We start from the raw sequence: 25,804 nt of genomic DNA, 5'->3' as shown, positions 1-25,804 counted from the left end.
TGATAACTTTTATAACGTTTGCAGTTTTGTGCAACGTTTTAATTTCAAGCCTTTGACTTTTGGAGACGTTGTTTACTTGACACCATAATCTTGTGCTATTTTATGTTTAATCTGTATATGGGTTTATAATCAATAAAACAAAACCGCCATCACACTATACAAAAACAATACCTTGTATACAAAGCAGTATATCCCAAGTTATTCGAGTCCTGAAGGTCTTCAACCATCAACTCTTCCATATATTTTAAATGATTCATTTCCTGAACACATTCAACAAGGGCGGGAGGGTGGAGGCCATGCCAGTGGCTAGGGATCACCGCCCTTCCTGCCGTGAGAAAATGACGTAAAAAGCTTTTTTCCCTCTTACTACTGATGAGCTCTCAGGTATGATGGAGAGAGTGATTGACCCAACTTTTCGTACAAAGAAAAAAGCCTTCGAGAAGGGCTTCAGGCCTTGGCACTCCCATCAACTGTGCACCATTGTTCCCACTGCAGAATTGCAATGCCAACCTTGATTGGAAACTGATGGATAGATGCTGTGAATCAGGTCTGGACACACATACCATCTAGAGCTGGGGTCCCCAATTCCAGCCCTCAGAGACCACCAACAGGTCATGTTTTCAGGATATCCTATAGTAAGAACACCTGTGGCAATGTCTGAGGCACCGACAATAATTACATCACCTGTGCAACACTGAGGGAATCCTGAAAACATGACCTGTTGGCAGTTCCTGAGGACTGGAGTTGGGGGAACACTCATCTATAGAGCGTGTCATCACTTTTTTTTTTTTCCTTCTAAGGCTTCCTTCCACGAGCGTATATCAGCTGCCATTTTCACAGCCGGTCGATATATGCTTCCATCTGGGGCGTAGAAGCTCGTGAACGGGCGCACAAATCTAATGTTTGTGCGCCCATTCATACGGCATGGGCCCCAGCGCATATGTGCCGAGGGCACCATGCCATCGCCCCTTTCTCCTTCACCATCGCAGGCTCACCTCTGCTGTCCTCCACGCTTGCTCTTTGCAATGGGAAGGCTGGGACAAGGGTGGAGCTAAGCGCCAGTCCATCCCGCCTTCTATTGATGGCCATGGACAAGGATCGGGGAGAGGGCGGTAGATTAGCTTCGCCCACATCCTGCCCCTTGTCTGCAGCCAGCAATGGGAGGAGGTGGGACGGGCTGGTGCTTAGCTCCGCCCCCTCCCATTGCAAAGAACGAGCAGGGAGGACAGCAGAGGTGAGCCTGCACGGGGGGAGGAGAGCAGAGGGAGTGAGTTTAGCAGCAACCCTGCTAAACTCCCTCCCACCTACGCCCGCTGCCATGGGCTCTCATAGGAGCCCATGCAGCGGCCGACGTATTCCGTCCCAAAAGATAATTCCGGGACTATCTTTAGGGCCCGCTGTAAAAACGCCCGGTGCTATATTGGCTTGGCCAGGCATTTTTATGTCTCAGGAATACGGCCATGTGCTCTGATGCATTGGAATCCAATGCATCAGATCACAGCATATATTGGCTGGCCGATATGCGCTCGTGGGAAAGAGCCCTAAGGCCTCATGTCCACGGGGAAAATCAGATCCGCTGCGGATGCACTTTAATTGTTCTTTATTTTTCATGCGGGAGATCAATTGAGCTATGTGCTCCATGAGCTCCCGCACGCGTGATCCGCACCTAAATGGAGCATGTCCATTTTTTTTTCATGCTCCAGAAATTTTATTTATCTACCCGCGGGTGGTCAATGCATTCCTATGGGGCGCGGATCCGCGTGCGGGAAAAACGCTGCGGATTTTAATTCTTAATTTGCCTGTGGACATGAGGCCTAAGACTGAGAAGGTCCTGTCCCAGTCTGTGCTTGGAATTGAAACGGCCAACTCTCTCTCCCAACGAAGAACAAAAGAGGGGTAATTTGAGAAGGAATTTAAAGGGGTTGTCCCGCGCCGAAACGGGTTTTTTTTTTTTTTTTAACCCCCCCCCCCCCCGTTCGGCGCGAGACAACCCCGATGCAGGGGTTAAAAAAACAAACCGCTCAGCGCTTACCTGAATCCCGGCGGTCCGGCGTCTTCATACTTACCTGCTGAAGATGGCCGCCGGGGTCTGCTCCCTCCGTGGACCGCAGCTCTTCTGTGCGGTCCATTGCCGATTCCAGCCTCCTGATTGGCTGGAATCGGCACGTGACGGGGCGGAGCTACACGGAGCCGGCATTCTGCACGAGCGGCTCCATTGAAGAGAGCAGAAGACCCGGACTGTGCAAGCGCGGCTAATTTGGCCATCGGAGGGCGAAAATTAGTCGGCACCATGGGAACGAGGACGCTAGCAACGGAGCAGGTAAGTATAAAACTTTTTATAACTTCTGTATGGCTCATAATTAATGCACAATGTACATTACAAAGTGCATTAATATGGCCATACAGAAGTGTATAGACCCACTTGCTGCCGCGGGACAACCCTTTTAACAACACAATATTGTATATGCGCGAAACACTAGGAGTAGGAAGGCATTCTTGTAGGAACAGAGTTTCTATTGCCATGGGGGTATCCAGTAACTGAGAAGTATCCTTGTGGGATTTGAGAAAGGAGGACAGCTGCCCTAAAGTGTAGGTAATGAGGGCAAAACACCATTTGAGAGTATATCTGTCAGCCTAACGTCGGATGAACTACAGCATGGAAATGAATTTACATATTGTCCTGGGGAAATACAGGATTGTAGAATAATGGGGCATTTGCGAATTGCAAGATTCTTTTTGGTTACGAGACTACCCCAGATGTCTAGACAGGCTGTCGCAAGGCGAGAATGTGAGATGGAGGAGGGTCTGTCCCAAGGAGAAAGCCACGGTGAGGCATGAATACTGAGGTCATATCTATCTCCAAACTCACCCATTGAGTGGAGTGAAAACAGAAACCCCATTCTAGTAATTCCTGACTTACAACAGGTTCTGTTCCAAAAAGCTGTTCGTAAAGGCCCATTTACATGGAGCAATGTTCGCTCAAAAATCACTAAAAAGCGATCGTTTGAGCGATAATCGTTGTGTCTAAACGTGCGGTCATCATGCACTTTTCGTGCACTGATCGTTAGTCGTTAAATTCAAGCCAGCCTAAAAATCATTGTGTGGTCTTATCAGTAGTTCTCCACAGGTAGTGCTGATAGCATGGTTTCCTGTTGAAGCACAAAGGAGCTGAAAGCTGATAAGAGCCCTCGTAGCTACTTAATAGTTTATGCAAAATGATCACTCAAAGCTGTCACTCAAACTGTCGCTTGAGCGATCATCGCTCCGTGTAAATGGGCCTTAAGTGTATTTTGTTTGTATGTCCGAACAAATGCTTGTATGGAAGGGGATTGTTGGTGGATCCCGCGCCATACAACGTTGGCTGCCAGCTGTTTGTTACAGCCAGCACCTGCCTGCAACAGCCCTGATAAGCCGCGCTGCTCATCAGAGCTGTTAACATTTTTTAAACAGTGCTCTCAATAGTGGTATTTAGAGTTAACACAACACACATGTACACTTCACATACATGCGTGAGGGTATGCAGTACAGATGTAGCATTCCATCCTTGAAGGATAGCGTTCTACATCTGCAACGCAGACTGCTAGGTTCCTGTAAGCTACACTAATTGTGTAGCATGATCGCTGCCATTCACTGTGAACGGTGTCTGTGCTATACAAACAGCATAGCCGCTCCGAGTCGCAGCTTATTACTGCAGTAACCTGCCACTGCACGGTGTGTTAGCAGGGTTATATCTGTATTTTTTCCACACCCTAATATATATATTTTTATTACATATATACACACTGTACATGCACCTCAGCAGTGGAGCCTACAGTAGTGACATTCAGCAAGCTGAGGAAGAGCCACTGCCTTCAGGAACACCCGTATGGCCATGGTGGCCTCTCCTTCTCCAAGATAGCCGTCACTGCGTCTCGCCACATCTGTGGGCTGTTTGAGCAGCCATTCCCAGATGACTGCCCAAACCAGTAGTCCCGTAATGCAGTGTTCCCCAACTCCAGTCCTCAGGGACCACCAACAGGTCATGTTTTCAGGATTTCCTCAGTCTTACACAGGTGATGTAATTATTGTCGGTGCCTCAGACATTGCCACAGGTGTTCCTACTATAGGAGATCCTGAAAACATGACCTGTTGGTGGTCCCTGAGGACTGGAGTTGGGGACCCCTGCCGTAATAGACTAAGGGCACCTGCATCTTACTGAAGAGACAGCTGAAGCCAAGTCAACGCTCTGATCCAGGTCAATGAGAGACAGTCAGGAGGAGCAGACCCTAATATCTTCTGGGGCACCAGCCTGGGGGGCACATATGCTCCCTAGCCCAGCTCACCCCCAGACAGTCTAAGGCCTTGTTCACATTGGCTTCGGAGGCTCCATAACATTTTGTTCAGTAAACTACTGGGCAGCATGATGGAAGCCCGAAGACCCATTATAATCTATTGGGTCTGTCATGAGATGTACATTTCCGCCATGTGATGGATCCCAATCCAGGCATTGAATTTTTATGTTACATTATAGGAACTGCAAAACAGAATGCCCCAACCTAAAACAATACCCAAGTAAGATATGCTAGGGGGAAAAAGTGTTTTGGTGCATGTTCATAATGGAAAGTATCCACCTTAATATTGCTTTCAGGTGAACCATTTCCATTACGATATCTTATAATGTTCTGCCATCTAGTGGACAATATAAAAACAGCAATACTAATAGACTGCATGTGAGTAACACCTATTTTTAAGCTAAAGCAATCTAGTGAGGCTACCTACATATGCAAACATTGCATCACACTTGCATGTGCATCACATGGCATGTGAGGCATTAAAGGTCCCATTGAAATCAATGGGCTGTGCACTCCGAGGAACGTGAAACGTTAGAGTATGCCATGATGTTTCCTGCACCACATTGCTTGTGTATATGAATCCATTCAAAAGAATAGGGCTCCTATTTGTGTCTGACATTCGTCCCGTGTAAATGGGGCTTAAGGCAGCCCCACATCTGTCCTCGTAAACCAGTATGACCAGAAATCAAGGAAGAGGAAAAACCGGAAGATGACTGGCAAAGCCAAGAGTTCCAGCAGACAAGCGGCGCACATTCCACAACTGCTCCAAGCTTCGAGGGTGCTATATGAGTTACAAAAAATCTCAAATTTTGACTCCTGAGACCAAAGCACAGATTTCCACAGGCCTAATGTCCATTTCTTGTGTTTCTTGGTTGACGCACTTTTCATCTTCTTGATGTTCTTAGGTAATGGCTTCTTTGTAGCAATTTGGCCATAAATGCATGATTTTTGCAGTCTAATCTGAAGTGTTGTTACTTTGCAGTTTCTGAAGTTGTTTTCTATTGTCGCGGATATACCTGCAGCCCATACACAGCTGCATTGTGTGCGGGCTGCAGGTACCCGCGCCATCGCTAAGTGACGGTGCAGGAAATCTAAGCAAAAAAAAAAGTTGCCGTGTAAACGCACACAACGACTCAAAAGATGCCTTTTGAGCAAATTTTGAGCAATAATCGTTGTTTCTAAGTGGGCCATTAGTGCCCCTTTAATCTAAACCTCTCATTCGTGACTCCAAGACTTCTCCAGAGCAGCACCAGTCCTCTAGAACGCGCTACCGAAAGCTATCCGGGCAATCCCTGACACACAACTTCAGGCATGCTCTACAAACATACCTCTTCAGGGAGGCATACCATATCCCCTAAACCAAACCCCTCTGTACTTTGCCTGATAACATGCTCAACGCTGAGTCAAACTTCAAAGTGTGCTTATTGTGAAGCACTGCAGCATTTCAGAATAAAGTATCCACGTGGGCAACAGGCATCCCTATGCTGGGATCATACTACCAGCAAGGTCTTGCTGGCTTCTCTTCAGCTGCCGGGAAAAGCTGGCAAGCAACGAAGGCAGCCAAAGGGGCACAGCACTCAGGTCAGCGCTGCAGACCCCTTATTTCAGTGATCAGCGGGTGTCTCAGCAGCAGGGCGCCCACTGATCAAAGCTTTTGACATGTAATTCTGACATGTCAAAGGCTTGTAAAAAGTGCAGCACGTGTGTGAAAAGTATAGATCACGCATGCGCGGTTGTGGCACTTGATTCTGGCTGGCCAACCCCCAGTGTAACTTGAATAGTTTTGTATAATTTTGGACAGTGAGAGACTGACTTTAATCTGTGTCTGTCCATGTTTCATCCATATTCGTTGCTTATGTCCACTTTTGTATTTCCATGTGTCATCTGATTTTCTCGTGTGCTACAAAAAAGAGGAAGGTGTTCTGATCTTTTTCTAGCATTGCTTAGCAATAGAGATGAGCGAGCATGCTCAGAGAAGTCAGTTACTCGAACGAGCCTCGCGATCTTGAGTAGCTGCATTCTTGTCTGAGCGTGCTCGGGGGGTAGCGAGGGAGAGAGTCAGAGAGATCTCTCCCTCCCCCCCCCCGCCGCCCCCTCCGAGTATGCTCAGACAAGAATGCAGTTACTCGAGAAGAGCGAGGCTCGTTCGAGTAACTGACTTATCTGAGCGTGCTCGCTCATCTCTTCTTAGCAATGATCACTGAAAAATAAAGTGCACATGGGTGTTCTTTTGTACTCGTTTTTTTTTTTTTTTTTGTGCATCCATTAACTTGACTGGTTGACAGTTGTCTGAGAAGTTGGACCAGAATAAAACATTGTGTGATATTTTTTTACAGTCTGTGTAAAAAATAAAAAAAAATGCATCTCTGCATAGCCCCATTGACTGTAATGGGTCAGTGTGATGTCCGTGTGCAATCAGTTGCAAATCCAGACGGCACAAGCACATAAAAAAAACTCCCATGTAAATAAGCCCTAATGAGGATAAAATATTTGCGTCCAATCATAGTCCTGGTAACCTCATAGTGATCCCCTGAATTTGGTGTCCCAATCAACTCAGCTGGATAGATTCGACCTGTTCTGCTTAAGGCTGGCTTCACACGGCCGAGATTCTCGCGTGAGATTTGTGTGTTGCGAGACGCACAAATATGAACCCCATTCTTTTGAATGACGTCCAGCACACGAGCGATAGTTTCTGGCATCGTAGTGCGGGAAAACATTTGCAGCACATTCTATCTTTGGGCGTGCCCTCGCATCGCATCTCCCATTGTTTTCAATGGGGCCGTCGGCAGCATGTGGTGCGGTGTGAGGTTTCCCCATTGAAAACAATGGGAGGCTCACTACTTTCCCTGTAGTATTTAAGATTCTCTACTTTTTTCCCATGATGCTATTATTGTACTAAAAATCAGTATTGAAAGTCTCTGCAGAAGCCACAAGTTCATCTCTGCATTATGATGGACTAATACTGTAACATTATAAGGCGCTCTTAGTGTAAATCTCCTGATCAGTGAAATCGTTCTTCCTTCCCTTTGTCTTTCCTGACGCGGTTCCAGCTCTGGAGGATGTGCTATAAATGTAGCCTATACATAGCGCACTCATCTGTGCTGCTCCTGGAGGCGAGCCATCAACTTGCTACATGATACTTCAGCACTTGCTACTATAACACTGCTGTAACAATGTTGCCATGTAACTCCTTGAGAATGTGAGTGAGTGCCAAAAGGGCCGTCTATAGCGGGACTCTTTATACATAGTATATACTGGGGATGCTGAAATGTTCAGACAAGTGTGCAGCTGACTGTACAGCGCTGCAGCAACAATATTGGGCTTTAACCCCTTAAGTCCTCCTTCACACAAGCAACAGTGATATCGCCACGAGAAAATCTCAGCGATATCGCATTTGTGTTCAGTGCGATATCACTGCGTTTTCTCGTGGCGATATCGTGTTTTGGGTTGCTACAAACTCGTGCAACTTTGTAGCGCTCCTTGGCCGGGATTTCTGGGGGGGGGGGGGGTGAATATAACCCCTAAAATAAGGCCTCTCTGCCTTTAAAAAAATAATACATTACCTAAGAGGCGCTGTCGGGTCCGCCATGCGTCTCCTCTTCAGCTCCAGTAGACTTGCTTGTAGTTTTCAGCAAGAGCTTCCTGTTTGGAGGTTCATAATCCCCGCCTCCAGGAAGCGCTGGCTGTGATTGGTTCTCGAGCGCCGCGGCTCAGCCAATCACTGCAGCGCTTAATGAACCGATCACAGCGATTCAATACAATAGGAGTTTCTAATGTTAAAAATGCGTGAAAATCTCAAGTTTGTGCATTGCAATGCAATAAAATGGAGGCTCCGTAGGCTGGTTTCACACGGGCGATTCAATTGCGCAATTTCTGCACAATGTGAGTGTGTGTAAAAAAGCAGAATTGTGAAACCAATGATTTTTAATGATTTCCTTCACATTTGTGATGTTTTCACTCATGCGATGTTGCAAGAAAAACAAATCGTGGCATGTCCTTTCTTTCTACGATGTGCTTTTTTTTAATCTCCCATGCTTCTTGGGGAGCCCTCCTTGCGGAGCACGAACTTGCTATCTTTGTGTGATGCGCTTTTAACATTAGAAAGTCCTATTGACTTTCACGCTAAAAAAATCACAACAAAGTCGCGCAGTTAGGGCTTAGTCAGACGGGCGTTTTTTCGCGCGATTTGCGCATGCCTCCGGCGATTTAATAAAAACAATTGCTTTGCAATGGTATCGGACACATGAGCGCTTTTTATGCGCTCGTCCGATAAATTATAAAACAGAAATCGCAGATCGCACCTATCTGCGATCTGCGATTCCTGTTCTCTTCTGTATATGCGCTCAATGGGGCCGGCGGCAGCAGCGCCGACCCCATTGAGAACATATAGAAGACAAATCATTCTCCTCTGCCACAGCTGTAACAGCTGTGGCAGAGAAGAACGATGTTTGCCCATTGAATTCAATGGAGCCGGCAATACAGCCGCTCCATTGAAAGCAATGGGCTGCCGGCGAGCGCGGGATGAATTGTCGGGAAGGGCTGAGAGCTGCCCCTGATTGGTCCCGCTGAGCCAATGAGAGGCAGCAATCACTCACCCAATCATGAATTCATGAATGGGTGTGTGAGTGAGAGCTGCCTCTGATTGGTCAGGCTGTGACCAATTAGAGGCAGCTCATTCAGCAGGCGGGGATTTTAAAGCCCCGGCTGCTGAATAGTACAGAGAAGCAGTTCGGGAGAACTGCCGGCGGCCGCGGCTGAACTCCGGCTGCAGCGGAAAGGTGAGTATACATTTTTTTTTTTTATTTTAACACATTTCTAGATGAATTGCAGGGCCGACAATTCATCCCGCGCTCGCCCGCAGCGCATTGCTTTCAATGGAGCCGGCTGTATTGCTGGCTCCATTGAATTCAATGCACTGGACAGCTCCGGCCCATTTCTAATGAAGTGCGGCTAGGAGCAGATTTTTCGGGCGATTTTTTATTTATTTAATTTTTTTTTTGGCCTTGGTCACGCGATTTGCGGATGTGCATCCGTCATGCGATCCGCAAATCGCGGGAAAAAACACCCGTGTGACTAAGGCCTTAAGACGCATGAGAAAATTGGGAGCGACAGCGATGTTTTAGTGAGGAAATGCAGCAGTGATGCTCAAAAATCACGGGAAAAAGTTGTGATTTTGATGTGATTTTTCCCGTGGCGATATTGCAATCACCAGTGTGAAGGAGCCCTTATTGTACTGAAAAACTTTAAAAAAAATTTTAAGTGGAGTGAAAGGGAAAAAATCGCGACATTTTGCCATCTTTGGGGGGACGGGGTCTTGTTTCTATGATGTACACACTGCAGCAAAAATGACATGATAACTTTATTCGCAGGATCAGTACGATTACTACCATACCAGATTTTTTTTTCTTTTTTCCGTGCTTCTAAAATCTAAACTATTTTTAGGAAAAAATAAAATTAATTTCTGCCACCATTTTCTGACCGCTATAACTTTTTAATTATTCCGTTGACCTAGTTGTGCGAGGGATCTTTTTTTGTGGGCCGTCATGTAGTTCCTATTGGTATCATTTTGGACTACATACGACTTCTTGATCGCTTTTTATTACATTGTTTCTTGGAGAAGGCGTGTTAATAAGAAAAAGCGCAATTGCACAGGCATGGGTTGATAGGCAATCTGCAACATAGCAGAGCTCTGTGTGTGAGACAAACGCATGTAGCAGAGCTTCTTGTGTGTGTGTGTGTGACATGTGCAGGTAACAGAGATTCTTGTGTGTGTGTGACATGTGCAGGTAACAGAGATTCGTGTGTGTGTGTGACATGTGCAGGTAACAGAGATTCTTGTGTGAGTGTGACATGTGCAGGTAGCATAGCTGTATGTGTGTACGTGCTGTGCGCATATAGCAGAACTTTAAGTCTGCATGATACGCATGTAGCAAGTCTGTTTGATGCACCAATGTAGCAGAGCTCTGTGTCTGTGTGATGCGCACATGTAGCACAGCTGTGTGTGTGTAACATGCGCATGTAGCAGAGCTCTGTCTCTGTGTGATGGACCCATGTAGCAGAGCTGTCTGTGTGACATGCGCATGTAGCACAGCTGTATATGTGTACGTGCTATGCGCATACAGCAGAGCTCTGAGTCTGCATGATGCACATGTAGCAGAGCTCTAAGTCTGTTCGATGCACCAATGTAGCACAGCTCTGTGTCTGTGTGATGCACCCATGTAGCACAGCTGTGTGTGTGTAACATGTGCATGTAGCAGAGCTCTGTGTCTGTGCGACGGGCCCATGTAGCAGAGCTGTCTGTGTGACGTGCGCACGTAACAGAGCTGTGTGTGTGACGCGCACATGTAGCAGAGCTGTGTGACGCGTGCATGTCGTACAGCTGTGTGTGTGACGTGTGCATGTAAGAGAGCTGTGTGTGTGATGCACATGTAGCAGAGCTGTGTGTGTGTTTGACATGCATGTAGCAGAGCGATCTATTACAACTGCTTACAACTCCAATCCCTTTCACTATATTCTATCAGTAAGTGGCGCATTGTGCCACTGGAAACGCTGGTACTATAATTTCCTAATAATTACAAGTAGTTCCCACAAAGGTGAAGTCGTCTCTATAGGGGATTAGTAGTACCTTTAGAATAACTTGTGCTTGATGAGCAGACACATATGAGGCCCCCATTAGGCCACATCCTGTATATGAAACAATGTAAATGATGGGTACCACTGCATAGTAAAAACAGAGGTGCAGCAGGATGACATTAAATTATAGACTCAAACCAACTACACAAAGGACAGCACACACCCAAAATGAGAGATTACGTAACTTTTATAAACATGCAGCAAAATAAAAAATACAAGCACAATTAAAACAAGACAGACCTAGCCAGCTACTAAGATGAGAGATGCCGGTCAGACTACCGCACATACTGCAACAGGAGTTACTGCAAGTGCATGCAGAGGAGAAGAAAGAATGATGATGTAACCATACCAAGGGGGGGCGCCCCCAAAGTTACCAGAAACCGTAAGTAGAATGAGGATGAAACCCACGTGTATAGTGTCAGGGGTAGGACCTTCATTCAGCACCATTCACTCATTAATATTATAATTAACCGAACCTCAGGTGTGTATAATAAAGGCAGGCAGGTAATAGGAGGTTACATTTTACTACCAATATTTCAACACAGCAAATGGCTACTTATACAACTGGCCTTTGGCCGGCTTCACACAACCGGATCGGATTCTGGTTGTGAAGCCTGCTGGTGACCCCACGTACCTGTGGCTTCTTCATTGCGCATGACCATGGCAGCTCGCCATCTGTCCTGCGCAGTACAGATTTTTTCTCAATTTTTGCATTTCCTACGCCGAGTCATGATGCAGGTACCCACGGCCCATACGCAACTGGTAATTGCGAATGGGCTGCGGGTCAGACTCTATTGACTTTAATGGAGGCTGTCCGCGCCGAGTCGGCAGTGAAGTAGAGCATGCTGTGATTTTTCCTTCGCTCGCGGAATATGCAATTCGTAGCCGCGAATATGAGTGAAAAAACTATTTTACATGCCTTTCACTGCGTACGATTTGCTGCTGATCCTCCATGCGGTCGCCGATTCCACAATAGTAATTTGGTCGTGTGAAGGCGGCCTTTTAGTAATTAACCTTTCATCATGTATTTACCAATATCCTCTACCAGTACCCTCGGTATCGTAGGTTTTGATCGCATGACGGTCTGTCAATTCTCAGCCATTCTTTCTTCTCCCTCCAGAGTCACCGCTTGTTCACACAGATCAGCCTCTGCATCTCTCGGACTCTTGACTGTTCAGCAGCGGGAACTCGCTGTTCTCTGCCGTTATAGTTGTGTCTTGTTCAATTTAAGCAACTTTTTTTGGTTTTCAATTCAAAGGGTGAAATTTGCTGCAGCTCCTCATCAAAGTCCGCTTCAAAATCTGATTTTGGCTCATTTTTAGGGCTCCTTCCCACGTACGGATTTCCGCCGCGTAATACGGGATGTGGGACTCCAGATCCGGAGGTAAGTATTGGGGTCTTTGGGGGAGCGCCGTGACGGAGCCCGTCACGGCCGTGTGCAGCCGGCCTTAGTAGCAGTTTTGATGCAGAATTTGGTGGGGATTGTGCATTGTGGACAATCTACACCATTTTCCACTACATGGGAACGTACCTTTACTTGGCCCCCACTCACTCTCTACGGCTGCTGTAACAGCCTCTACAACAGGCATGTGCTGCACCCACTCTGTCATGTTCGAGGCTCCTGGGCGCCCCATAGTTTGGTTATATTGCTGCCCTTTCTTTCCATGGCAGCTGGACTCTTTAAGAGTCTTTATACTGCATCACACCTTCAGTAAATATATCACCTGTCTGGCTCAAAACAGGCCTCGTCTTCTCCTCTAACACACTGTGTGTTGCCTCATGTCACAAATGGAGCGGGGCCTCCTTATTGGTGCTCGGAGAACCTCCTGTCCTTTTCTCAATTAGTCTAGGACAGCACTGCGAGAAGGTGAATAAAGAAAGTAGTGTTCTGACTAAAAACTTACTCACCTGGTGTGGACAGGCCGCGGCACCACTGGTCCTACTTCGCCTTTCTAGTAGTGTAGCGTTTGTTAGCTCCACCACTAAATTCCATATGGCATTTGAAAAGTCTGCAGAATGCCTGTGAGATATCAAAGGTACGCCTGTACCTCGGCCGCAATCGAGAAAAACAGGTTACAAAAGATCCCACACACCAAGGAGGCGAACCCCTCACTTTGACACAATTTCTATGACTCCTCTATCCACACACTTTGGAGTGTGGGATCTTTTGTAACTGTTTATTCTTCTCCTTTTCTTGGCACTTGGAGCGCCTCTGTCAGTTCTCTCTCTCTCCTGGTCGTGCCGCTGCCTGGGGCGGGGCTTAACTTCGACAGCCGTCTGAGCTGCAATGGCTACTCAAACACTTTATTAAAAGGAGTGGGGAAACTCCTTCCATCATCTTAAAACTGCACTGTAATCACCATCACTGTATAGAACTGGTATTTATAAGTTGGTGTATGTATTATTCAGAGCCGAGCCGCTGTATCTAAGCCCACCGCGCTAGAAAAGCTGTTTTATGGAATAGAATTTTCTTTTTGGTGTGGGAGAGGGACTGGTAGAGTTGGAAGGAACCTCCAGGGTCATCTTGTCCGACCTCCTGCTCAGTGCAGGATCACTAAATCATCCCCGATGTCTGTCCAGCCTCTGTTTGAACACTTAACACTTCCATTGAAAGAGAACTCACCCCCTCCTGTGGTAACCTGTTCCACTCATTGATCACCCTCACTGTCTAATATCTAATCTGTGTCTCCTCCCTTTCAGTTTCATCCCATTGCTTCTAGTCTTTCCTTGTGCAGATGAGAATAGGGCTGATCCCTCTGCACTGTGACAGCCCTTCGGATATTTGTAGACAGCTATTAAGTCTCCTCTCAGCCTTCTTTTTGCAAGCTAAACATTCCCAGATCCTTTAACCGTTCCTCATAGGACATGATTTGCAGACCGCTCACCATCTTGGTAACTCTTCTCTGAACTTGCTCCAGTTTGTCTATGTCTTTTTTAAAGTGGGGTGCCCAGAACTAGACACAGTATTCCAGATGAGGTCTGACTAAGGAAGAGTAGAGGGGGATAATTACCTCACGTGATCTAGACCAGGGGTCCCCAATTCCAGTCCTCAGGGACCACCAACAGGTCATGTTTTCAGGATCTCCTATAGTAAGAACACCTGTGGCAATGTCTGAGGCACTGACAATAATTACATCACCTGTGCAATACTGAGGAAATCCTGAAAACATGACCTGTTGGTGGTCCCTGAGGTCTGGAGTTGGGGAACACTGATCTAGACTATGCTTCTCTTAATACATCCCAGAATTGTGTTTGCCTTTTTGGCTGCTGTATCACATTGTTGACTCATGTTCAGTCTATGATCTATTAGTATACCCAAGTCTTTTTCACATGTGCTGCTGCTTAGCCCAATTCCTCCTATTCTGCATGTGCTTTTTAATTTTTCTTGCCCAAATGTAGGACTTTGCATTTTTCCTGGACTCTATTGTTTTGGTGCCCCAATGAGTTCCATGTCCGCCCCTGTTGTGACCCCTGCCGTTCAAGAGTTTATCTATCCATAATGATGTCAGCGGATAGATACACAGTTCAAGCCCAAGAATTGTAGGAGCAGGATGGAAAGGTGGAAGCCAGACACCTCTGCAAGATCAGGGTGGGGATGAGAGGTGATGATGTGCTCAGCCTCAGGGATCACTTATGCGGGCATATGCCGTTTAGTTCTGTGATAAATGCATGGTTTTCATTGTGTGTATATGCGTTTATATCCATACTGCATCTGTATTCATCATGTTTTTCCTACATGCCAAAAAAAAAAAACCCCGCAAAAGGCCCAACTGCTGTCAGTTTCCCTACTGTCTCCTGGAGACACGTGTAACAATCGCAGTGAATACGCATATAACTGTGCATCTGCTGCGTTTTTACACGATCCCATAGATTTCAATGGGTGATATTTCTTGTCTCCTGGCAACATGGGCAGAACAACCTTGTGGGTATCCGTGCCGCTCTGTGTAATGGCAGCATTTTATGTGATGCCACAGATTTCAATGGGTAATTAAGGTCTGTAAATATGGACTAAAATGTGATTGTTTTACTTGACCGGTCCGCAAAAAACCCCTCCCATCTGAATACACCAATGCAAGCCAATGGTGTTCTATACAGTCCGTAAGGGTGGCGTCACGCAGATGCACAATACGGTGAATAGAACCCATTGCTTTCTACAGGTTCGTTCATATGCGTGTATTTTGTGTGTGCAAAAAATATAGAACACGCTCTATCTTTTGTGTAGTGAAAATCCTCATAAAGGTCACTGGGGGACGGTATATACGTAAGGAGATGCGTGGAACACTGCGCAATTCCGCTGCAAGAACACATCTGGAACTAATTAGCCATTTCAGTCAGTGCTTTGTTTGCAACCGTGCAAGCAGAAATAGAGTCCAGTAAAACACACGGATGCACGCAAAAAAGCCTTGTCCGTAGCGCAAAAACATTACAGAATTACGCTTATGACCACGCAAACCTAAAAAAAAAATACAGACACAGACTTGTGTGAATGGCGCTCGGCTGGAGGGTGAGTGAGGGATTTGAGGGAAGCACAGGCGACACAGTGGAGAACTAAGAGGGGGCACAGAGGGCGTGGCTTAACATCAAATCCGTGTATTATAACTAACAGGAATTGTCCCCCTTTTCCTTGCAGGTAAATGTCATTAGCCACCAGAAGCGGCAAGAAAGACAATCCAGAGAAAGCGCCTGCCTGCTGACAGCAGGAAGTGCCGAGACAAAGTGACTTCCGGCGGGCGTTGTCTGTCCTCAGTGTGTGCGCACTCGCTGGTGCCGGCAGGGCCGCTCTACCTCGGTCCTCCACGTCTCGCTGCTCCTGGCTGGTCCTGTGAGGAGGGGCGGGGCTGCTGGTCCGCACAAGTCCGCTCCTTTATCTGCTTCTCCCATCCTCCGGTGCAGCCGGCCATGGACACGCAGAAAGTAAGCTCCGGCCTCCGTGCTGATGGCGGCGCCCCCGCCCGGCTCACCCCATAGCGCACTGCTGGCTGTTCATTCATTGCAGGGACAATGGCTGGTGGGAGGGAGGAGGCTGTGTGCAGGGATGCTGGGCGTGGTGGTGGCATCCTCTGTGCCCCCTGGTACTGGTGCCCACCTGCATGGATGAGTGGGCACTGTTATGGTGGTGGTGCTGCTGGGCATCTGCATAGGCCACCCAATCATTAATGATGCCCTGTGTGGTGCCCGCTGCGTATAACAAGCGCTGCAGGGTGGGCACCGCTTGGCGCTGTTGGATGGCACACGAGCCACTTGCTTCGTAGTCGTCAAATACCAAGAAATCGCCGGAAACATGTTTTTAAAATTTGTTTGTCGCTCACAATGGGTGCAGTGTGGGCGTGGCTTACTTGGCGTGACGTGGGTAGCGACGGCTATCATTTCGGGGCTCCGAGGCGGCCTGCGGGTGGAGGTAGAGTAGCTGCGGACAGGCGGGTCCAAAAAAATGGCTAAATCATTACAATAATTTATTTTCTGACATGCGCTGGCGGTGCGACACGGTCAGCGCCAAATCAGACCGTCATCGTGTTTATACGGTTTGTGGTAGGGGGTCTTCCAGGTTGTCGGTGCCGGCATACCCCGCGGTCAGGGGAAAGTCTCCTGGCCCTACGAAGCGTCTCGTAATGAAATCAATGGGAGCTGCACCTGGAATTACGAGCGCGGCCACTACATGGGGTCGGAGCTGCAGCTCCCGCACTGATCCCGGTGTACACCGGTACGGACTGCTGCTGCTTGGTAAGCCCTGTTAGGCCCCCTTCACACGAGCGGATGTGTATTTGTGTGCGAGTGAGTGTAACGTTATTGCGGTAAGAATCCTTCTTTGCGTGCCCGTCAGCGTATCTCACTGTCCTGTTTCTGTACACGAGGCGTGTGTGCGCCGGACAAAAATGGGCGCCCTTTGAAATGGCTAACTGGTTATTGAATTGCAGTTGTGATCTTTTGCCGGTCTCTATGCAGCGTCCCCGAGCGTGCTACACGCGTGTCTGTGCGTCCGCACGGACTGCTGTGGGGGACTCCTTCTGTGCAGGAGGATAGTGCGTCCGCGATTAGGGGGGGAGTCGTGTGATCAAAATGCCCAGGAGGAGCGCCGTGTGAGCCAACCAACTGAAGTCAATGGCTGCTGTACTTTGCGTTTTGGAAGCGCAGACTCTGCGTGCCCGAGCCCAGCCCTCCCCCCCCCCCCGTGAGGCCGCCTAATAGAGAAGGGGGGGGGGGGGGGATTTTTAGGATTTGGTAAAAACAGTAACATTCCGGCTGGGCGCAGCCAACCACTGGGTGACTCGCTGACGGTCTAAATATCTGTATGTCCCGCACCGTCGCCGGCGATCACACCGGTGCCTGCAGCCCGTCTGCTGTGTCATTTGTGTATGGGCTGCCGGTTGGACGGCTTTCATGGACTTCAGTGGAGGCCATCTGCAGCAAAATAGCGTGTGCTAATATATATATATAATTTTACGCAATTTGTTTCTGTGTGAAAGAAAAAGCAATTTAATTACTTTTTTTTTTCACATACCTCCTCCATGCTGACGCCAACTGCGGATTCGGCAATAGAAATCTATTCGTGTGACACCGGCCTTAGCGGCACAACCAGATGCGCTCGCTGATACAGAGCGTATTAGCGCAGGAACCTGTCAAAAGATTTTTTTTTTTTCTGTGCAAGCAACCCCCCCCCCCCCAAATACTGAAAGATCAGTCCCCCTCCCCCTTCACTGCGTGCGACAAAGATGGCGCACGGTCCATGTTTTCTGGAGCGCTAGTCAAAACGAAACCATTGAGATAAATGGTTTTGTGTTGTCACATTTTGCAGGTGTGATATAGATATATATATATATATATATATATATATATATATATATATATATATATATATATATATATATATATCTATATATCTATATATATATATCTTGTTCCATCTCAGCCGGGTTTTCTAAAGACTCTTTTAGACACAACGATTATCGCTCAAAAATTGCTCAAAGCCGTCTTTTGACCAATAATCGTTGTGTGTGACTACGCTGACATTGTGCAGTTTTCGTTAAGCAGTCGCTGACCGTTGTCTTTCAGCATGCTGAAAGAGACCGATCAGCCTTATCAGGAGTTCACAGCGGGATACAGCTGATACTATTGTTTCAGCTGTATCCCACTCCGTGATGACAGGCGAGGTATAAAGAACAGAGCGGTCCAGCTGTGTTCTCCATACCCCGCTCGTAGCGCTGGGCTGTATAACAGCCGGGCGCTCCGTGCAGAAACAGCTGGATGCAGAAGACAAGCGGGGACACTGCTGGGAGCGCTCGGCTGTATGACAGTTAGGTGCCCGGAGTGGGGAACAGCTGGATGCAGAGAACAAGTGGGGACACCCCGCTCTGCATCCTCCGCTGGGAGCGCAAGGTGATCGCACAAAAGACCTTTAGGGTGATAATTGTTGTCTAAATGGGCCTGAAGTCCTTCTGCTTTGGTTGGTTTTGCCTCCTAACACATTTTTGATGTTGAAGCCCTCAGATAACCTCTGTCCCCCACTGATATGGACATCATGATAATGGACGCTAAACTGCCATGTGGAGGATATATATATATATATCATCCAATAATATACCGATATGCAGTGCAGGCACCGTGTGCTCATCAATTGCGCATGTTGATGGGATAGAGACCTTGCAAACTATCTACAGAACGCACATCAAGTGTCGCCATATTGTATCAGACTGCAGTGTGTGTAGTAGTGCAGGCAAAACATAGCTGCCTACTCGCCTCCCAGCTGCTGCGGCATGCATCACTCCTGTCCCCCTGCTAGCGCACAGCCATGTCACATGATTGCTGTGGCCAATCCCCAGCCTCAGAATTGCAGTTTTTGTAGAAAACGTTTGACGAGCTATGCATGCCGCCTTCGCCTGTGCCCTCCTACCGCCAAGGTGGCCGTGGCTGGAGGTATGCCTTCTCCTGCCTACGTGTGTTTGGCCCGCTTGCTGCTGGATTTGGCCCACTTACAGCATGAGGCACTCCGTATATTTATTCTAAGGTCACTTTGTGTTCCCAGTCCGCCTTGTGAGTCCTGTTAATGATAGGCACGTTTCTGAGAAGGTGATGTCCTGCAGTAGGGACCACCAGGACTGATGCCGCTGTTCTGCTCCAGTAACAGGCGCTGGTCTAGATGAGGCCGGTCTAAGACCTTTCTCCTTATCCATGAGACATACAGTAAGACCGTACTTCAATGATTGGGGCGCCTCCACACTGGCGATTAAATCGTGCGAGATCTGTGCGTTGCGAGACGCACAGATCTGAACGGGTTCATTCACATCTGCAGTGTCTTCCTGCATGTCACCGCGATGTGATGCGGTGCTGAAAACAAGTCGCAGCATGTTCTTTCTTTTGGCAATATTGACCATTGCTTTCCATGGAGCCGGCGGCAGCAGTGTCTGCCCCATTGAAACCAATGGGAGAACATGACTATCCCCTGCCGCGGCTGCAGCAGAGGAGTCCTTCAGCGATCTCCCCCAGCCCCCTTCATTTCATCAGGGCCGGCGCTGCTGCCACCGGCCCCACAGAGAACAGCGCGATCTCCTTCCACGGCTGTGATGGCTGTGGCAGGGGATTCCTTCAGCCTGTACCACATGTTTTTAACCCTTTAATGACATGGCCTATTTTAGCATTGAGGACCAAACGATTTTTGGGTTTTTTTTCATCTCCATTTTTCAAAAGCCATAGCTTTTTTATTTTTCCGTCGACGCGGCCGTATAAGAGCTTGTTATTTGCGTGGCGAGCTGTAGTTTTTATCGCTACCATTTTTGGTTACATACACTGTATTGTAAAACTTTTATTATTTTTTTTTATGATTGTAGGGAGAGAAAACGCATCAATTCTGACAGATTTTTGGGGTTTATTTTAAAGCGTTAATTATGCAGCATAAATGACACAATACATTTTTTTTCTGCGGGTCGGTACGGTTGCAACGATACCAAATTTGTTATTTTTTTTAGGTTTTTCCACAATAAAAACCCTTTTTTGGAAATTATTTTTTTCTAAACTCACTGCATTCAAAGTCCTATAACTTTTTTTATTATTTTTCTATGTACGGAGCTCTGTGAGGGCTTATTTTTTGCGAGACGAGCTGTAGTTTTTATTGGTACCATTTTGGGGTACACACATTTTTTTTTATCACTCATTGCGTTTTTTGGCAGGCAAAATGCTAAAAGTTAGTTTTTTAATCGCTACGATAAGGCCTGGCAAGACTTCTCTCCTGCCATGCCTTATCGCTTACTATAGCGATCACAGGCTATGGCAATACAGGACGCTGATATCTGGCGTCCTGTTGCCATGACAACCAGCCAGGCTCTCGCGATGTTATCGCGAGAGCCGTCTGGAGTCACCGAGGGAACGCGTTCCCTCTGTGAACACTTAGATCGCGGCAGGGAAGGGGTTAACAGCAGGGGTGGGGGCGCATCTCCAATGCCCCCCGCTGTCGCAGCGGGAGGCCGGCTACTAGTGACATCCGGCTCCCGCTGCGGGATAGCGCGAGATCTGCTATGATCTTGCGCTATCCCCATGACGTAAGGATACGTCATTTTACGGGGAGTACCTTGCTCCCATGACGTACCCTTACGTCATGGGGCGGGAAGGGGTTAATGGGGCTGGCAGCAGCTACATTGGCCCAAATGAAAACAATGGGGGAACATCGCGATTCCCTGCTGCGACTGTGACAGCCGGGGTGGAGATGAAGGGAACCCCGTAGGGATGCGAATCGTTTCCTTGTATAATCGCCTCACATCCAGGGGTTTTCAGAAGGACTGCGAGGGCGATTATCGGGCCGTGAATACCAACCCGCTATAGCCCTCACCAGTGTGCAGGAGCCTTTATACCTGCCTCCCCTGTTGTTCCCCAGGTGTGAGCTCTGCTGCCACTTAACCTGTTAAAAAAATGAGGACAGGCGGACTACCTGGTGGCTTCCAGCGCTGACAGCGGGGTACTTACGGGAGAGGTAAGTATAACGGCTCTCACATGAGTGGGTGCTGCGGCGTATTACGCACTACCAACTTTCACACTGACTTTAATTTGTGTCTCTCGCACAATGTGGAAAATGAATGCGCAAACAAATTGCGGCGTGCGCAGTCCTGGTGCGAATTAGGCTGGCATGCATGGAAGTGTATGCGGATGGTTGGGTTGGAGCAAGTATGCACGTCATTGTGTGAGCGAGCCCTGGCACGTCCGTCCGGACTCCGCAGGTCACCTACTCTTAGCCCATTAGCTTATAGTGCTAACTGTAGGTGGCCGAGTCTCTTTATAGCGCCCCTCCTGTCCCAGGACAAACGCTCAGGGTGGTGGGTGATATTACCTGCTGTCAACTCGCTTCTTTTTGGGATCCTCTTCATTCTGAGACACGGGCGTGGCGATTCTTAGACTAGTAGATATCCGCCAAGCACTGGTGGTACATATTATAAGCTGCTCTGATTGGCCAGCTCTCACCTGTCATTCAGTGTCTACTAATGCAAAGTGTGCATCGGGTAGGGATGGGCGATCAGCAGTCATGTTGGAAGAATTAAGAGGGGCCCCTACAAATAAAGGAGGAAGGATGGGAGCCGGATATATATATATATAATATGGTTATCCTTGGGCACTTAAGGTCAGGCCGCTGTAGAAAAAAGAAAGCAACGCAGCTTAAATAGCATAAAAGTTTAACAAATCATGGTGCTGAATGTCACATTTATAGGGTTGTTGTATTGTCTGACTGCACATGTATAAGTGGTCTGACTCGCACCTATGGCGTCCAGTATGTAACGTCACGTAGACCCTTACTGTATTGGCAGTGCCATCTACTGTATGGGGTCCGACATCTAACGTCACATAGATCCTTACTGTACAGGCAGTGCCATCTACTCTGTGGGGGTGCGATGTCTAACGTCACGTAGACCCTTACTGTACTGGCAGTGCCATCTACTCTGTGGGGGTGTGACATCTAACGTCACGTAGACCCTTACTGTACTGGCAGTGCCATCTACTCTATGGGGTCCGACATCTAACGTCACGTAGACCCTTACTGTACTGGCAGTGCCATCTACTCTGTGGGGGTCGGACATCGAACGTCACGTAGACCCTTACTGTATTGGCAGTGCCATCTACTGTATGGGGTCCGACATCTAACGTCACATAGATCCTTACTGTACTGGCAGTGCCATCTACTCTGTGGGGGTCCGACATCTAACGTCACGTAGACCCTTACTGTACTGGCAGTGCCATCTACTCTGTGGGGGTCGGACATCGAACGTCACGTAGACCCTTACTGTATTGGCAGTGCCATCTACTGTATGGGGTCCGACATCTAACGTCACATAGATCCTTACTGTACTGGCAGTGCCATCTACTCTGTGGGGGTCCGACATCTAACGTCACGTAGACCCTTACTGTACTGGCAGTGCCATCTACTCTGTGGGGGTGTGATATCTAACGTCACGTAGACCCTCACTGTACTGGTAGTGCCATCTACTCTGTGGGGGTCTGACATCGAACGTCACGTAGACCCTTACTGTACTGGTAGTGCCATCTACTCTGTGGGGGTCCGACATCGAACGTCACGTAGACCCTTACTGTATTGGCAGTGCCATCTGCTCTGTGGGGGTGCGACGTCTAACGTCACGTAGACCCTTGCTGTAGTGGCAGTGCCATCTAGTCTGTGGGGGTCTGACATCAAATGTCACGTAGACCCTTACTGTACTGGCAGTGCCATCTACTCTGTGGGGGTGCGACGTCTAACGTCACGTAGACCCTTACTATACTGGTAGTGCCATCTACTCTGTGGGGGTCCGACATCTAACGTCACGTAGACCCTTACTGTACTGGCAGTGCCATCTACTCTGTGGGGGTGTGATATCTAACGTCACGTAGACCCTTACTGTACTGGTAGTGCCATCTACTCTGTGGGGGTCCGACATCGAACGTCACGTAGACCCTTACTGTACTGGTAGTGCCATCTACTCTGTGGGGGTCCGACATCGAACGTCACGTAGACCCTTACTGTACTGGCAGTGCCATCTACTCTGTGGGGGGTGTGATATCTAACGTCACGTAGACCCTCACTGTACTGGTAGTGCCATCTACTCTGTGGGGGTCCGACATCGAACGTCACGTAGACCCTTACTGTACTGGTAGTGCCATCTACTCTGTGGGGGTCCGACATCGAACGTCACGTAGACCCTTACTGTACTGGCAGTGCCATCTGCTCTGTGGGGGTGCGACATCTAACGTCACGTAGACCCTTGCTGTACTGGCAGTGCCATCTAATCTGTGGGGGTCTGACATCAAATGTCACGTAGACCCTTACTGTACTGGCAGTGCCATCTACTCTGTGGGGGTCCGACATCTAACGTCACATAGACCCTTACTATACTGGTAGTGCCATCTACTCTGTGGGGGTCCGACATCTAACGTCACGTAGACCCTTACTATACTGGTAGTGCCATCTACTCTGTGGGGGTCCGACATCTAACGTCACATAGACCCTTACTGTACTGGTAGTGCCATCTAGTCTCTGGGGGTCCGACATCGAACGTCACATAGACCCTTACTGTACTGGCAGTGCCATCTACTCTGTGGGGGCCCAACTTCTGTTATTAAAAATGTGTGTTAAAAGAAAAAATTGCCAAACAAATGGAAAACGAAGGACTGATTGAAGGGGTTGTTTGTTACAGCAATAGCTCCAAGTGTCTTAACATAACAAACAGCAGTATTTACCCGTCCTTTGCCGGGGGGTTCCGTCTTTGTTGCTCCCGGTGATTGTTGTGGCTGATATCGTCAGCTGAAGTCACCTGACTGCTGAGGCCAATCAGACGCAACAGCATCACCGCCCGTTCTCCAGGCATCAGCACTCTCATTCCAGACACCATGATGCCAGGAGTCCAGAACGGAGATGCTGCGGCCTCTGGCTCCAACCAGACGACTTCTGCTGATGCCTTCTTCCACAACCATCACCGGGAGGACGGTAGGCCAAAATTGCTGGATCCCTGCGGCGGAGGACAGGTAAGTACTGCCCTGCTTGTCCTAAGACTCTCAGAGCTATTGCTGCAGTGCTGTTCAGTAACCGGTAACCCCTTTAGAAGAACCTGATGTAGCATTGTCCAGCATTATAAAAAAGGAGGTTGTGCCCCCCCCCCCCCAAAAAAAAATAGCTCCACTGTTGCCCATAGGGATTGAGTTGCAATAGTAGACAGACCATTGTCTATTTGTATTATTTCTAATCCTGAATGAACCCCTTTATGAAAAGTTTCAACATTTTAAAGGAGTTGCTCCAAATAGAAGACACGGACCCTTGTGTAGTCTCCTGATATTTAACCCCCCCCCCTGGACAAATGGGTTGGAGTTCTGCTACCAGGGCAGAGCAAGATGACAGGCCATTAAAATCAATCCAGAGAATAGAAAAAGATGTGGACCACCATTATACATTGATCTATAGCTTCTCAGTGGGAGTTTTCAAAAGGACCACTTTTTATTCTCTACACTACTGGGCACTGCCTAACATTCTGCCAGTAGTTTATGTCCTGACTTCCTTGCCCTTACTTCTCATGTTGCAATGCACTCTGGTCCAATCAGTAATCCCACTATAGTGTGTATGCCCACGCTCTGTAACAGCATGAGAGGCAGAAACTGTGGAGATTGCTATCACAGTGTCTGCAGATCTGTCAGCCTGCAAGGATAACCACTCCCCTGTTTCTTTGGGAACCTCTGTGTCCTTATTACTAAGGAAGGTATGTACCTAACAGAGTGGATTGCAGTGAAGCTGGAAGGGAGACCCCTAGCGGCAGCCACTTCAAGCCTGATTTACAGTGGTAAAGCAACAAAATGTTTAATGCAAGTATATTACAGAAATGATGAGCAGAAGTCGTGTGAAATGTTAGTGCCCCTTTTAAGGGGTTGGCCAGCCCACTCTCTATATTAGAAGTCTAAGCCACTTACTAATACTAATAATCTTTATATAGCACTAACATATTCTGCAGCGCTTACAAAAACAGGAGGATACAGAAAGACAAAAATACTAAAATCACGGTGACATATAGTGATCAGTTGATGGAAACAATAGGGGTGAGGGTCCTGCTCCAACGAGCTTACATACTACAAGTAATGGGGTGATACAGAATGTAAAGGGCTGGAGATGTGCACGGTATGGTGAAGTGGAGAGTGAGGGGTGCTATACACACAGACAATGGTCATACTTTAAGCCGTGTGGTGGCTGAATTGTTATAACTGCAGGGGGCGATTAGTTACGGCTGGCAGGGATTGCAGTCAGTAGGTCAGGGAGCATGTTATCAGGGGGAGTACAGAGGAGTTTGGTTTAGGGTATATGGTATGCCTCCCTGAACAGGTGCGTTTTTAGAGCACGCCTGAAGTTTTGTGTGTCCGTAATTGCCCAGATAGTTTGGGTAGCGCGTTCTAGAGGAGCGGTGCTGCTCTGGAGAAGTCTTGGAGGCAGGAATGAGAGGTTCGAATTAAAGGGGTGCCTAATCTGATTTTGTTAGAGGAGGGCATGAGCTGGGTAGTGGATTGAGATGAGGGAGGCAATGTAGGGTGGCGCGGTGCTATGGAGAGCTTTATGGATGATGGTAGTCGGTTTTAATTGAATTCTGTATTTAAGAGGCAGCCAGTGACTGGCACAGGGCAGAGGCGTCCGAATAGGGGCTGGACAATGTAATTAGCAGGTCTTATGAAGCCATGCCCCCTCACCACAGAAGTAGTCTTCCTGACAGCATCACCCCTCCATCCTGAACATCCCCACCGATGCAAGGGTACTGATGTGTGACCTCCTTGTTCTACCTCCCATGCCGATGCACTGCGCTTGCAGGAAACTGGTGCAGAGCCCGAGGTGCTGGTAGAGG

At 48.0% G+C, this 25,804-nt stretch overlaps 1 protein-coding gene across 3 annotated transcripts in view; it reads left to right on the top strand.

Annotated features, from left to right (window-relative positions):
- Positions 1 to 15,768: 15,768 nt before the first annotated feature.
- FSD1L (fibronectin type III and SPRY domain containing 1 like) overlaps positions 15,769 to 25,804 on the top strand; it is a 60,717-nt gene continuing 50,681 nt past the window's right edge. For all 3 annotated transcript variants that reach the window (XM_066604324.1, XM_066604323.1, XM_066604322.1), the window contains exon 1: positions 15,769 to 15,878. In XM_066604324.1, the coding sequence (XP_066460421.1) occupies positions 15,864 to 15,878 (15 nt within the window). In that variant the 5' untranslated portion in view covers positions 15,769 to 15,863. The remainder of the gene's footprint in view (positions 15,879 to 25,804) is intronic.

The sequence above is a fragment of the Eleutherodactylus coqui genome, chromosome 5 (assembly GCF_035609145.1).
Source record: "Eleutherodactylus coqui strain aEleCoq1 chromosome 5, aEleCoq1.hap1, whole genome shotgun sequence".
Taxonomy (NCBI): domain Eukaryota; kingdom Metazoa; phylum Chordata; class Amphibia; order Anura; family Eleutherodactylidae; genus Eleutherodactylus; species Eleutherodactylus coqui.
The sequence above is the reverse complement of the archived record's forward strand: the minus strand, read 5'-3'. Positions and strand labels throughout refer to the sequence as shown.